General features: G+C 40.8%; 1 protein-coding gene across 3 annotated transcripts in view; it reads right to left on the bottom strand.

Annotated features, from left to right (window-relative positions):
* Positions 1-3,731: 3,731 nt before the first annotated feature.
* LOC140914962 (CD99 antigen) overlaps positions 3,732-15,154 on the bottom strand; it is a 36,220-nt gene continuing 24,797 nt past the window's right edge. Inside the window, exons 4-9 of one of the 3 annotated variants that reach the window (XM_073354118.2) lie at positions 12,558-12,602; positions 11,583-11,636; positions 9,142-9,183; positions 7,034-7,144; positions 5,926-5,982; positions 3,732-3,767 (exon numbers count right to left, since the gene is read on the bottom strand). In XM_073354118.2, coding sequence (XP_073210219.2) covers positions 3,742-3,767; positions 5,926-5,982; positions 7,034-7,144; positions 9,142-9,183; positions 11,583-11,636; positions 12,558-12,602 — 335 coding nt within the window. In that variant the 3' untranslated portion in view covers positions 3,732-3,741. The remainder of the gene's footprint in view (positions 3,768-5,925; positions 5,983-7,033; positions 7,145-9,141; positions 9,184-11,582; positions 11,637-12,557; positions 12,603-15,154) is intronic. The other 2 variants (XM_073354136.2, XM_073354127.2) reach the window with 2 other exon arrangements.

Below are 15,154 nucleotides of genomic sequence, written 5' to 3'. Positions count from 1 at the left end.
CAAATTGGTGAGAATTTTTACCAAACCTTTCCTAGGAAGTGGGGTGCAAGGGTTGGGAGGATTTTGGGGGGAAAGATGTGTCCAAACTGCGTTTCCCAGTAAACGCAGTTAGAGTTTGGTGGTGGCAGTGGTTATTCCAAGGACAAAGGATAAAATTAATTTGTACCTTGGGAAGTTTTAACCTAAGCTGGTAAAAGTAAGCTTAGGAGGTTTTCATGCAGGTCCCCACATCTGTACCCTAGAGTTCAGAGTGGGGGAGGAACCTTGACAGGGGCCATGTAGGAAAATTTGTTCCCACAGTCACCCTTGTGGCTGACAGGGACCTCTATCATGAAATCAGCTCCTTGCTCACACATTATAGAATGGCATCAGGGAGTTTTCAAGCTTTCAAGGATTTATTTTTTTGCCTTTCCTCTCTGGCTGTCAATAGTGACACTGCATATTTGTGATACTACGGGAATGTCTCAATGTGCCACATTTCTTCCCTGTCCCATACTTCCAGTCTGTAAAGCCACAAACCGAACAAGCACAGAGCAGTGTGAGGGATGGAGCACAGTGCAAAATTTAAAATCTGCTTTAAGACAGTCGCATCATATAGCACTATTTGAACGGAAAGTCTGTAACTGAAATTGTGGTGGAATTAGTCTCCTCTGTGCTCAAATTTCACATATCAGTTTGCATCCTCCAAAGCTGAGGTACTCAGTAAGTTTACTACTGTTATAACACTATTACTTGGAACCCCTCCCATGTTGTTATCACTCATGTGTTTCAATGAGCTCCTCACTCAGAGGCTGGGATGAAAAGCGGTAGAGGTATCATTGCAGTAATTACTGCTAGGAGGAGCTGCAATGGCATTAAGTTGGAGAATGTCTTCAACCTGGCAAGACGGATATAGTCCACTTGTCTTTGTTTGCCTAACTGGAAGCACAGAAACAATGTCATTCCATGGTGGATGTTTTAATAATTGCTCTGTAATATAAACAAACCTACAGAAATTTGAGTGCATATGAATCTGCCACAATCAAATCCTGCAGTCTGTTCTCCAATCTATTGCACAATAGACAATAAAACAGGCAAGTACTTTTCCCCACGGTTTACTTACAACAATACATGTGTGTAATTTTATGTTTAGATGTTTTCAAAATAAATCTAAACTCTTTAGGAGAAAAGGTAAAACTAACAAGTTTGTAGACTACTCCCCTCTTGCCTCCAACTTTTTTTTCTAGACCATCCAAACACAGAAGTAGAGTTAACATTGTTTTCTGCTCAAAGAAATAAACTGGAGTACATTTTAAGATACTTAACCAAAGTAACTTTACAAATGTTTATTAAAAAAAGGCACAATGTTAATAGTCTGAGGTTTTAATGACTAATTCTTAAGAGGTTTGAGAAATTGAAAGAAGGATCCACAATCTTAATTGAAAGCTTGTTTAAAGAACCCCAAAACAGCTATTGGCATCTTTCAATGTACTTGACAATGATACATATGAAATACATTTGTTGGTGAAGGTAAGTAAGGCATTTTATTAGTTTAACGATTTACAGTCAAAGAATCTCACCTACAATATAGTAACTTTTCCATCAATAACACACTTGCATGTTTTAACATTTTCATCCAGGAAAAAATAGAGTAATGGGGAAAACTGGTTTACCAATGAGTTTCATAATTTAAAAAACAAACAAAAAAAACCCAAACATTTAAAGCTCTGTCATCAACTTCCTAAAATAACATGTACATGTTCTTTAAAATGAGTTCTCATTAGATGCATTAATATTTGCATGCACAGAGATTTGCAGGTTTTGGCAGGAAAAAAAGTCTGTGCTAGTCCAAATTATAACCTTCTGTAAAAAGGCTAATTTGTTTACTGTATGAATTACTGTAATTCTCCAGATTCTCACCTATGCACTTACCAGATGCACTTCTAAGTAAAATTGTCTCACAGTGTTTTGTAAAATTGCACAAAAACTGAACTTCTATTACAAACAAAATCTCCTCGGTACAGCTGGTCAAACTATTCATTGTAACCAATACTAGTTACAAATCTAAGCCCCAGTCCTTCAATGACAGCATGTAAGCAGACTGCTGTGCTTGTATGGAGCACCACTGACTTTACTGGGGCTCCATACAAGTCCAGCAGCCCCTGTGTGCTATCAGCTGCAGGACTGAGGCTGTTTTCTGCTGAATCGCATGGAGAGTAATTTTTAGGAACTCAGTTTAGAGTAGGGTGACCAGATGTCCCGCTTTTAAAGGGACAGTCCCATTTTTGGGGACTTTTTCTTATATAGGCGCCTATTACCCCCCATCCCCGTCCCGTTTTTTCCACAGTTGCTATCTGGTCACCCTGTGTAGAGTGCTCTTGATTATCCACATTGCAGAGTTACCACATAAGTTAGTTGTGTTGTTTCTACTTTCCGACTGGATGACAAACCTTTCAAAAGCAAAACTGTAAATAATGACCTGTTCAAGCTTTCAGGTGAGCAGTTATGGAAATGTCTGTCAGTCCCAACTTGCATACAAATTAATTCCTGGCAGCTGTTTGAATACTCACAAATACCAGAAAAACACTCCCAGCCAAATGAAGAGTAGCCAATGTAGGGTTCTGATTTGTAAGTCAGGCCTTTCCTTTTTTGATCAATTCAATTTTAGTTAATCGGTATGAAAAGCAACTTTGAGACTCTGAGGGATGCACTAAAGCACATTGGGGCTTTCTGGATCTGTACCAGACAGACATAATGAAGAAAAATGAAACAAAAAAAAAATTTTTTTTTTTTCCTTAGAGGACAGATACAAGTACCTCCTTCCTGCTAGTTGATCCAGGCAGCTGCACAGAAAACACCATTGTCAAATACACACACACACACACACTCATTTGGTCAAATATTTCAGATGACATGGCTACTTTTTTAACCTATGTAAATTTGCGTTCAGGTGCCCACAAAATGTAAAATTTACTAGAATTTTTTTTTTTTAAACTTCACTTTCAAGTGAACTGTAAGGGTGTCTTCACTGGCACAATTACCCAATTTAGGGTAAGGATACGCAGCACACGGTAGCGAGCCTCCCAATCCTGGTCAACAGAGTTGGGCTCCTGGGACTTGGCGCTGCCTGCACTAAAAATAGCTGTGTGGGCGTCACAGCTTTGGTGGGAGCTCCAGCTTTGGAGCCCACCCACCTCTCTAAGCTCCAGAGCCAGAGCACTAGCCCGAGCTGCAACTTCAGAGCTCTGCCTCCACTGCTATTTTTAAGAGCACTAGCGTGAGTCTCGCTAGCCCAAGTCTGTCAAGCCAGGGTGGGAGGCTCCCTGAGGTGGGTGGTGTAGCCGTTCCCATACGACGCTACAATGTTAGAGCTGTTTCAGAGTCATGGTACCTTAACAGATCAACAGATTTTTTTTGAAGGGGTAAGAAAAGGGGGCTAGCCATAATAGTAGTCAGTTCAGATACACACCAGCGATGGTTCTTGCCACAAGAGCAGAGTTGAGAATTAAAAGGCACAAGTTGTTTCAGAACGTCACTATTTTAAGGCCAACTGTCAGTGGGCAACACTGTGCTGCACAGGGCTAACCACAGAAAAACGCTCAGCTATTTGAAAACATCCCTCCCATCCTTTCTGAGGATATTTTTTTTTCCATGCAATTTTGAAACTCAAGCCCCTGCTGTTTACATTGTGTTTTTTCAGGCAGATATGCAGGTTTTCTATCCAGTTTTGCTGTTCTTTTCTTCAGCTTGAGTTTCCCTGGATTATTTCTGCAGAAGAGTTTGCTGAACTGGGGGAAAAAAAAGAAAGAAACAAACAAATATAAAAACAAAATAACCAAATCAAGCTTAGTACAATTCTCTATCAATATATGAGAATCCAACTTGTAGAACAGCGATTCTTTTAAAAGTGTGAACACTCTAATCTTAGTAAATAAATGGGCATTTGATATAGTGGGGTGGGCTGAGGCCTGATCTCTCTGTAAGCAGAATTCTGCTTGCAAAAAAAGTGGTGGTTGCATGTTTTTGCACCCAGGAGTAACTTGAAGACATAAATTTTAGTGACGTACATGGCTACCTAATTTACATCTGCAGTCAAGTATTCAGAAATACAACTTCTACGAACTTTCCCTGCAATTCACTGTGGATGCAAAACAAAAGGGGTACTTTTGCAGGCACAAATTGTGTCTACAAGGGTGATTTTGGGTCATGGGAAGTTTAGCTTTATTTATGCAATATGCAGTTATAGTAAACTCAGACTGGAATGTAATATGCTTGCACAAGCATCTAGGAGAAAATGGTCAGATATCAATGTATACAAAGATTTTGGTTTTGTGCGGTTTTATTAAACCTCTAAAAAAAAATCACTAATTTTATAACAATTGTGGCATATCATAACCAAGTCCAGGAATCCTGAACAAAGTTTAAACTTTTAACCTACTCTGTTTAACTTCATACATGAACCTGAATTTTGCAGGGGTCTTACAGTATTATATTTATCTAGATTACAATGGTAACCTAATCCAGGATCTTATAAAGGTATATTTCACTACGGCCAAAGGGATAGGATACAGTGTTAAACTAAAATCTAATGAATATCTAGATATTTTAAATCTGCTTCTCTTTTGAGCTAATATAACCAGATTAATTTTAAAAGGACTAGAATTAATATCTGTATTTAAACTATTTGTCAGAATAACTCTAGTTTGAGGTGGATATCCAGAACTAGCTGCACTCTCACCTTCAGAAAACAGTTGGAGAGAAAGGTACCCGTTTTATAAAAGAATTGATAAGGTATTACAGAAAAGTTTATGCAAGACATCTTGAACCAGCTAACAAGTCTGTGGGGACAAACTGACTGTATTGGAGTAATAAGGCAGGTAACTTTGCCCAGTTTTAAAAAGCAGAAAAGGCCTAGTTCTGGTTTTAAACTAAGCACATAGGAGGACATGTATAGTTACTCATAACCTACACTCTTGTGAGAGGCTCAACTTCATTTTCTTTTTAAATATATGGTACATGCAGAATCCTCCCCAAAACTTCAATGCCTTGCTGAGTACTCCCGCTCATCCCTTCATTAGCCAGTCAGAAGGGGTGAAACTGACAGAAGCCAAGTTTGTTTTCTGGCTATACCACTTCAACAATTCCCTAATCCAAATTTATCTAGGGCTTCCTGGAGCCAGGTTTCCTACTCTGGCAATACCTCATCAATTTCCCTAGCCAATCATTTTAAACAGCCATGTCTGCATTGCACTACAGAGTTGGAGCTCGCTGAAAAAACTCTTAGCAGACATGATCAGACAAAAAAAAAAAACCAAAAAACTAAGTTTGCTGTTTTATGCTTCTCTTTTATAAAAGATTCTTTGTGGTGCACAACAGTATGCTAGTCAGTTTAACTTTCCCTGCCTCCAGCTTGCTTTTATGTAATTGCATCTTTGTTCAAATACCGTTACCCTTTTATTAATGCCAACTCCGGCACAGCTTTATTGGTCTCGTGTCAGACAGCACAGCTACGGCTACAGTCAGACTCCCAACACATTCCACTAAAAAACATGCCAGCCACCCACCATTCCATATCATTTTTCAAATAATTGATTTAAAGTAGCAGCTTTGTGTTCTTTCAGTTCACAATTCTGATTACAATACCCATTTACATTCCCACTACTTCCTTACACATTTTAATATTTCAGGTATTTCATCCAACCACCATAAAGAAAAAATGCAAAGGGTTATTAATTTGCTTTAGTTATGTTTTTACCATCTAATATAAATGAAACTCAATTTGAAACTTGTTTCAGTCCAGAATTCATTTCTCTTGCAGTTATAAACACTTGACTACAAGAATGTATAGTGCAAGTGATAAGTCTCTTTATGAGATTAATTTCTGTGACTCAAGTCCACACAGATTCCTGCCAAAAATTCTGTTCCCCCTCCAGATCCTTTTCTTACCAGGTGGCTCTGCATGTGCTCCTTGCTGATTTTCCATATTAACATTCTCTTGATCTCCTGAGATACAAACACAAACAAACATTGTAAGATATCAGGCATTTGTGTTACCTGCATTTCCCTAAGACCGGAAATGGCAGAGACAAAAGCAAATGTGAGAGAGGCTGGAGATGCTCTGTAGCAAAGCAACTTAAAAAGGTAAGGCCTGCGAAACCACTGATGGATGGGTATAGCCTCCTTACACTGACTAGGTGGCCAAGTGATCATCCTCCGGAGAGGCTTCTCCAGAGGGTGGCCACTGAAAGCTTAGGGTGCATAATTCAGAGCTCCTACAAGAGCCTAGACAACTAAAAGAAAGAAGAGTGCCACCAAGACCAAATGAAGCATTAAGTTGCACCCAGTAACCATGTTATTGCCCTTGCAAGATATTTGGGGGAAGTTTTGTGTTGTGTGACTTTTCATGTCATATCCTGGCCTTCATATCCTTGGTTTAGGAAGACAGTGGGGGAGGAGAGAGGGATAGAAACCAATGGTGGGAAGATGAACATCTCAAAAAGGAATAAACTCTCCTGTGCTGTTATTAGAAGCCTAGTGTGTGGGAAACAGCTGTGTACTTAGTCTTCATAATTCCCAAAGTGTGGGTTACTAGTGACATTACAGAGCCAAGATAATGACTCTTTTGTTAAAGTTGAAAGGCAGTTTCCACTGTAAACATTCTGCTCCCCATTTCCTCTAATTTTCTATTTTTCCTCTCAAAAGTGTTGCTTAAACTCTCTCATGCTCACTCTGGCGAGTAGAGAATTTTTGGAAACATTTTGAGATTCCTCAGTCCAGCTTTTTCTGAGCTATGGGATCTTGGGGGGCCGGGGGGAGGGGGAGAAAGACGGACACCTCCTACTTTAAAAAAAAAAAATCTTTTTTTTTTGGCCAAAACATTTCAAACTTCTTAGTTTTAAGACTCACTTAAAATATATTATTCCTTCATGATGACTGCTAATGCATTGGGCCATTAAGATTGGCTGATATGTTTTATATTGATTACTAAATTCCCTATCTTTCTAGATAAGAGCTACAACAGATCACAAAGGAGAAAAACTAGTTAAAATCTTACCGCTTGCTTTGAAACAGAGTTTCTTCTTCTGGTAAGCAATGAAGCTAGATACTGCTCCAACAACGGCTACAACCACAGCACTTATAATTCCAGGTATCACTCCTTGAGAAGCTATAAACAAGACGTTTTTTTTCTAGATATAAATGAGGACAGACTTGGCTTCTTTCTCAAAAGATATACAAACTCTGAATGTTTCCAAAACAGCACTAACATTTGAAGTAATCTTAGACATTGATTCTGCCTTCTTTTCACGGATTTTGAAGAGTCAAGCATAGATTTAGAAGAGTTAATTTTTCAGTAGTTCATGTTAAGCAGCATGAGTGCATTCCATTATGGCGCTAGACATGGTATGAAGTACACTCATGCAAAAACGAGCGACCACTCTGAAGTCTGGATCTAAACCTTGTGAAATGCTGTGTGCAAGGTTCACATTTTCTACTCTAACGGTATGTCTACACTACGAAATTAGGTCGAATTTATAGAAGTCAGTTTTTTAGAAATCGGTTTTATATATTCGAGTGTGTGTCCCCCCCCAGAAAATGCTCTAAGTGCATTAACTCGGCGGAGTGCTTCCACAGTACCGAGGCAAGCGTCGACTTCCGGAGTGTTGCACTGTGGGTAGCTATCCCACAGTCTCTGCTGCCCATTGGAATTCTGGGTTGAGATCCCAATGCCTGATAGGGCTAAAACATTGTCGCGGGTGGTTCTAGGTACATGTCGTCAGCCCCCCCTTCCCTCCCTCCCTCCGTGAAAGAAAGGGCAGACAATCATTTTGCGCCTTTTTTCCTGGGTTACCCGTGCAGACGCCATACCATGACAAGGATGGAGCCCGCTCAGCTCACCATCACCGTATGTCTCCTGGGTGCTGGCAGACGTGGTACTGCATTGCTACACAGCAACAGCAACCCATTGCCTTATGGCAGCAGACAGTACAGTAGGACTGGTAGCCGTCATAGTCATGTCTGAGGTGCTCCTGGTTGCCTCTGTGAGGTCGATCAGGAGCGCCTGGGCAGACATGGGCGCAGGGACCAAATTTGGAGTGACTTGACCACATCATTCTCTTTAGTCCTGCAGTCAGTCCTATAGAACCACCTTATCGTGAGCAGGCAGGCGATACGGATTGCTAGCAGTCCTCTTGTACCATCTTCTGCCAAGCAGCCATGAGATGTGGATAGCACGCAGTCCTTCTGCACCGTCTGCTACCAGCCAAAGATGTAAAAGATAGATGGAATGTACCAAAACAAGAAGTAGACCAGATTTGTTTTGTACTCATTTGCAACCCACCTCCCCCACATCTAGGGGGCTCATTCCTTTAGGTCACACTGCAGTCACTCACAGAGAAGGTGCAGCGAGGTAAATCTAGCCATGTATCAATCAGAGGCCAGACCAACCTGCTTGTTCCAATAAGAACAATTACTTAGGTGCACCATTTCTTATTGGAACCCTCCGTGAAATCCTGCCTGAAAATACTCCTTGATGTAAAGCCACCCCCTTTGTTGATTTTAACTCCCTGTAACCCAACCCTGTAAGCCATGTCATCAGTCGTCCCTCCCTGTGTCAGGGCAATGGCAGACAATCGTGCATCTGAGTTGAGAGTGCTGTCCAGAGCAGTCACAATGGAGCACTCTGGGATAGCTTCCGGAGGCCAATACCGTCAAATTGTGTCCAAAGTACCCCAAATTCGACCCGGCAAGGCCGATTTAAGCGCTAATCCACTTGTCAGGGGTGGAGTAAGGAAATCGATTTTAAGAGCCCTTTAAGTCGAAATAAAGGGCTTCATCGTGTGGATGGGTGCAGGTTTACATCGATTTAACGCTGCTAAATTCGACCTAAAGTCCTAGTGTAGACCAGGGCTAAGAACTCAGTATTTGACCCATCAGAAGTGAAGTATTTAAAAAAAAAAAAAAGTGGTAGGAACAAAGCTGTTGGAAGTAAAAATACTAGAGATTTTGTATAATATTTTGAAGCTGAAAAGCACCGCCAGTGCTTATTCAGCACTATTAAAATTCTAAACCTGCAGGCAATAAAAGGAATGCTTAATGTTAGATGTTTAACTTTTTAAAGATGATGTACAGATACAACAGATATACGAAAATCCATGCACTTACCCTCCGCCTCTCCTCCACTCTTGGGATTGGTATCACCTTCACCTGTAAGATAACAAATAATTTCATTGCTAGAAGAATCTTTTTAGAGAACAGCCTTATCACAATGAGAATCCGCGCTCTATGTCAATGCATCATGCAAAATGACCCACTATCTCCGGATGCTACATTAACAAAGTCAATACAATAGAAACAGACTTCAACTAATAAAGAAATTACACAAGATATGTTAAAAGACTATTCAGGTTGCAAAGTCAAGCACTCAAAAGTAGGAAATGCCAGACCTAGGGTTGCCTGTGCAAACTTAATTCAACCTCCTTGGGTGTATGTATTGTGATACTCTCGTTAATTGCGTAATCACAGACCATTTTATTCTACAGGACCCTGCATCAAATGCATAGGATGAATGGTTCCCAGGGAATGAGTAGCTAATTCAATATTTTAATATTATTCTCATGGTTCAATGTAGAGCCCCCAGGACTAATTTACTGCACACCATTCAAACTCTTCTTTAAACACAAAGTTATTAGATTTCCTCATGGGGTTTTCTGTGGTGCTTATCACCAAATTATTTAAGTGTTTCACAAACATTAACTTAATTTCACAACAGCTCTGTGTGGTAAGGCAGCATTAGCATCTCTCCTGTACTGATGGGAAACTGAGGCTCAGAGATTAAAACTAATTTTGAGTGCCAGAGTATTTAGCATTATATAGCACTTTCTGTGCTCAAAGCTCCACAGCTCCCACTGACTTCAGTTGCAGCGGTAAGTGCTCAGCACCTCTTCAAATCAGGCCCCAGGGTCTCAAGCTGGGAACCTAGAAAATGAATACAATTAGCGGCCACTTGTGAAAAGTTTGGTTTAACTCTGTGGCAGAGGCAGCAAGAGAATCCAGTTCTCCTTTGCAGCATTCAACTGCCTTAACCATCGGAGATGAGACTTTCCTTTCCATTCTTGCAGTCCCCTGCCTCATTCACTACACCCCTTCCAACTTCTGTAACAAGTGAGGCAGGGGTGCGACAAGTAACAGCCCTATTCATTAGGAACTCTGATTCATTCCCAGAGCGCCACCCGTCCTCTGCACTGAATGATGCAGATATCCTATGTGACCGTGCAATTGAAGTCTACCACAGTGCACAGGCAACCTTAGTTCTGGTATTTCTGAACTTCTGAATGGTTGACTTTGCAACCTTAATATTCTTTTAACATGGTTGTGTGTATAATTTCCAAAGCATTTGAAAAGCAAGCTGACATGTGAATTCCATCAGGTGACACCACAGAGGCTGGAACCTTTAAATCCACCACACAGACCTCTACCATTTGAGCTAATGGAGTAACTGGTAGCAGTAGTAAGTTGTCATCCTCTCTCTGGACAAATCACCAGATGGTGAGGAGACACTCTTTGCCAGTGCGTTTCACAGATATCTTCTGTAAGCAGAGAATACTGACACTGAGGAATCTCAGGTGCTGCAGGTGCGTGCTCTAGTGGGCACAGACCCTTCTGCCCCACCCTCTCTAACCTGTCCCTTCTCCACACCTGACTTCTCCTCCTACCCTTAAGTTCCTAGTCTCCATAGCTTGTTGTCCCAACCTATTTTTCCCCCACCCCGACTCCAGCTCTTGTCCCCTCTATTCAAGTCAGGTGGCTTCCTCATCCTTGCTGCTTGGTGCCAGCACAGAGAGGATAGGAGAGAGTCTCCATGTGCCAGGTATCAGAACTGAGAACCACAGCAGCATGCAGCAGTTGGGAGCAGTAATCACAGGGAAAGTCCTGCTCACCCACTGAAGACCTTGGCTGCTGCATGTTCTCTGCAGATGAGATTCTCAAGAAAATTTAACTGCAAACTAAAGTCTCTACTGAGCGTGTGCAAACAGATTTTTCAAAGGCTAATATCTTGGCCAAATACCAGTGGGTTTTTCCCCCATGGGAAAAGCAAGATGCACATTCCTGGCACCAGTGCTATACCTATGCCAAATTTCAAGTCTGTCCCAAAGCAAGGCACTAGAGCTTCTCAACAATGGCTGGGGAATTTTTTTCCAAAAGCACTTAAGTCTATTTTCAGAAGGGACTTAGGTTTTTAGTAACCTAAATCTCATTGAAAGTCAATAGGACATAAGCTCCTAAGTCACTAGACATGGTGCTGAGGTACATTTGGAAATTTTCCCCACTGTGAATGCTGAAACAAGTACCACTTTCACATCATTGTAGTTTTAAACCTATTGTTTAGAGTTCCTGAATCAATTCCACCTCCTTGGATCATCAATTTTTCTGAATGAACAAAGTACATAATGGTTAAATTGGAAGATAACAATTTCCATGCCTCAAACAGACCAGGACAAAAATCTAGCATTCCTAACTCATTTTAACCCGTTTGTGACACACAAGTCTAAGGCAAAAACTAGATAGCAGTGGGTTTCACTGTGAAGTGTTGGACATTATCTTACCCCTTTTTTCTGGTGGAAGTTTACCATCAAGTAAGTCCTCATCCTTAAAGTTCCCTGTAAGAGTAAATAAAATGGTTATCCTTCCTTTCTAAAGGTGTTTATACCTGATCTTGACTCTTCCTTTAAACTACTAGGACATGTTCATCCTTGATCTCTTAACCCCTTTTTAGCTTCTATAAGCTGATAGGAAACTTGAGCCAACTATTGGGAACACGTGTGTCATACATTTATCCGTGACGTGCTGAAAACTATGTTTTACTTCATATATGAGAAAGTCCAAGGTTTAAGGTAGACTTTCAAGAACAAATTTAGTGCAATGCCCCAACTACTCTCCTCCACTAGTGTCTCTCTCACTCACAAAAGGTATGTTAAAAATTCAGCTAGATTGGAAATCACAAAAAAACATTAGGAGTTTATTTATGATTTTGAAATTCTGACATAGAGCATATTCTATATGCTACAGGTTAACACAAAATAGTTTCAAAATGTGCATGTGAGATACTAAAAACAACCTTTTAACCAGTTAGCAAGTTTGGTCAGAATAGCACTGGAACATTGCAGTTCCCATTGACTTGAATGAGATCTGTAGGAACGCAGCTTGTCAAGGTGGGGAGACGATAAATCAGCACTTATTTAGGTGCCTTGCTCTAGGCACTCAAATGCAAATATTGACCCATGCTCACCTTTTCTCTTTTTTAAAAATGAGAGCAAAGGAAACTGACTCTCCTGTTCTATTACTGTCACTTTAAGGCTGTTGCATGATTTGTTTGCAAAATCAAGCATTTTCTCTTCGTTCTCAACTGCTCTTTCATCGTGTCTAAGTTCATCGAGTTCATTATTTGCATAGTCAGAAGTAAATGCCTTGATGTACCAAATCATTTAAATATGAATGGTTCATTTAAAAAGAAAAGTCAATAGAATGGTCCGAGTATGATGGCTGACAAATGCTATTTAAAACATTTACAAAATCCTTACCACCAGTATTGTCCTTGCTTCCGGGCTGAGCGTTTGGGTGGCCATCTGTTGACAAATATTGTTGGGGGGGGGGGGAGAGTTAAAATTGCAGATGAGTAAAAGTGAAGAAACAAGCTGAATAACCTACCTAATCTTATAAAATTATCCCTACCTTTCCCATGTTTCTCTATCTTCCTCCCCTCTCCCCCACAAAAAAACCCTCCATGACTTATGCTTACTAATATTATGGCAGCTGATTTCATCCACTGTGTTCAAGATCGTAAATAAGAAATCCCTTGAGAACCCTTACATTCCCAACTATCATACCTCATTTCGATTTTTGTGTCTGCAGTTTTGTGTCTGCTCCTGCTCCCACTGAAGGCAAGAGGAAAACTCCCATTGAATAGAATGGGGAACAGGCCTGAGCACTAACATGGCATTTTTAAAACTAAGTAGCTAGCATCAAGTATGCATCAACTTTAAGACTATGGAACTGAATTTATTTCAGACTGGCAGCTTTGTAGATCTCAAAGTCTCAAAAAAAAAATATATCAATCCATGTGAAGAAGAAAATCAGTTCATTTTGAGTTCATTCTAGTTATGAACATTTAAAATTAGCAAGACCAAGACAGCCTCATCTCCTCATTTTAATTTATATATACATACATACACACACACACAGAGCTATAAATGCATATGGAAGCATGTACTTTGCATACAACATATACACACAGTTGATTCTACAAACATGAGTTAACTAATAAAGGCCACTAGTTCATCTGTTCTGACTGGCAATTCTATAAAAATGAAGACACTTTTCCCCCCCATTTACAAAGAAACAGTAAAAGAAAAAAGGAAATAAATATGGAGATTTACTTTGCCACTCCAATGCACTAAAAGTCATGAAATTTGAACAGTAAGGTTGAGCATTTTGATGTAGTCATAATTAAAGATTTAACTTCACAAGTGTATCCATGACGTATAACCTGAGAAACTTTTCACATAAAGAGCCTGAATCCTAACCAGCCAATAACTTTACAGATTGCAAAATTTGCATTTAATTGACCAACATCCTTCTAACAGAGGCATTAATGGCCTCCTATAACACCATGGCACTTCTATGACTAAATAAACTGAAGGAACAAACATTGTTATAGTTCTGGAATTGTGCCCATTGTTAGTTCCCACAGACTAGCTTCCCCCTTCCAAACAGTTGCCAGTAATGCTGAAGCACAGCAATGCTAGTGGGATACTGGCTTTTTCAGGTGTTGTTCAGCAATTTAAAGAGTTAACAGCCACTACCTGCCAAACTATGTTCCACTTCACTAGTGAGAGCATGGCAAAGATACTGCAGTTTGCTAAAGTGACTTAGCTGAAAATACATTAAAGGCTTTGCAAAGAGATTATCCCAGAGGAAAGGGAAAGCCTTCCTTTCTGACAACAGACTCCCACTTCCTGGCATAAAGAGCACCTCTCCCCCACCCTTCTAGGGAGTGATTAGAAAGGTAATATATTCAAATTACAACCACTTCTAGGAATGGTATATTAGTCAATTAGTGCTATCTACTGAAAATAAGGTGATGACACATCCCTAAAGCCAACTAATCAAAAGCCATTTGGAAAAAAACAAAAAACCCAAAGCCATTAATGCACTCAAACGAGGCCTCTAACTCAACAGCAGAAACTCATGGATCATCAATACCAAATTCTACGATATCAATTTCTGTGCATGGCACTGACCTCCCTTTAATCGAATCCCTCTTGCTATTCACTTCTTCCAGCAGTCCTACAAGCTCTAACTCACCTCAATATAATGCCATCACCACTCCTATATTAAAAAGCCATTATGTTGTTCCTTGGATATCTTTTAGACCTGATCTTGCAATGAGCTCTGCCCAGGCAGCCCCCAGAGCCCACTGCAGCACACTCTAATTATGAAGGCTTTAGTATACAAAGGTTAATATTCCATGGTTCTACTTACTAAGATTCCCTACTTACCTCTGAGGATCCCCCTTCCATTTAGCAAAATGGGATGAGCAGTGTGGTCACAGCCACAAGGTTTGCCTGCAACGCATGTACTAGGCTTTAACAACTCAATAATAAGTATTATTATTCTATTATATAGCATTTTTCATGAGTAGACCTCAAAGTGCTTTACAAAGGAGCAAGCTCTCACCTTCCATCTGTAGAATGGGGATAATGACACGGCTGTCCTTTGCAAGGCACTTTTGAGGTCTACTGACGACAAGTGATATAAAGGGCTAGGTATTTATTATGCGTTGTTATAGTTCAGGGATCAGCAACCTTTGGCACGCAGCCCGCCAGGGTAAGCCCCCTAGTGAGCCGGACCGATTTGTTTACCTGCCGCATCCGCAGGTTCGGCCGATCGTGACTCCCACTGGCCGTGGTTCACCGTTCCAGGCCAATGGGGGCTGTGGGAAGCAGCAGCCAGCACACCCCTCAGCCTGTGCCGCTTCCCGCAGCTCCCATTGGCGTGGAGCAGCGAACTGTGGCCACTGGGAGCTGCGATCGGCCAAACCTGTGGACGTAGCAGGTAAACAAACCAGCCTGGCCTGCCACAGGGCTTACCCTGATGGGCTGCGTGCCGAAGGTTGTCA

Source organism: Lepidochelys kempii, chromosome 1, assembly GCF_965140285.1.
Source record: "Lepidochelys kempii isolate rLepKem1 chromosome 1, rLepKem1.hap1, whole genome shotgun sequence".
Classification (NCBI taxonomy): Eukaryota; Metazoa; Chordata; order Testudines; family Cheloniidae; genus Lepidochelys; species Lepidochelys kempii.
The sequence above is the reverse complement of the archived record's forward strand: the minus strand, read 5'-3'. Positions and strand labels throughout refer to the sequence as shown.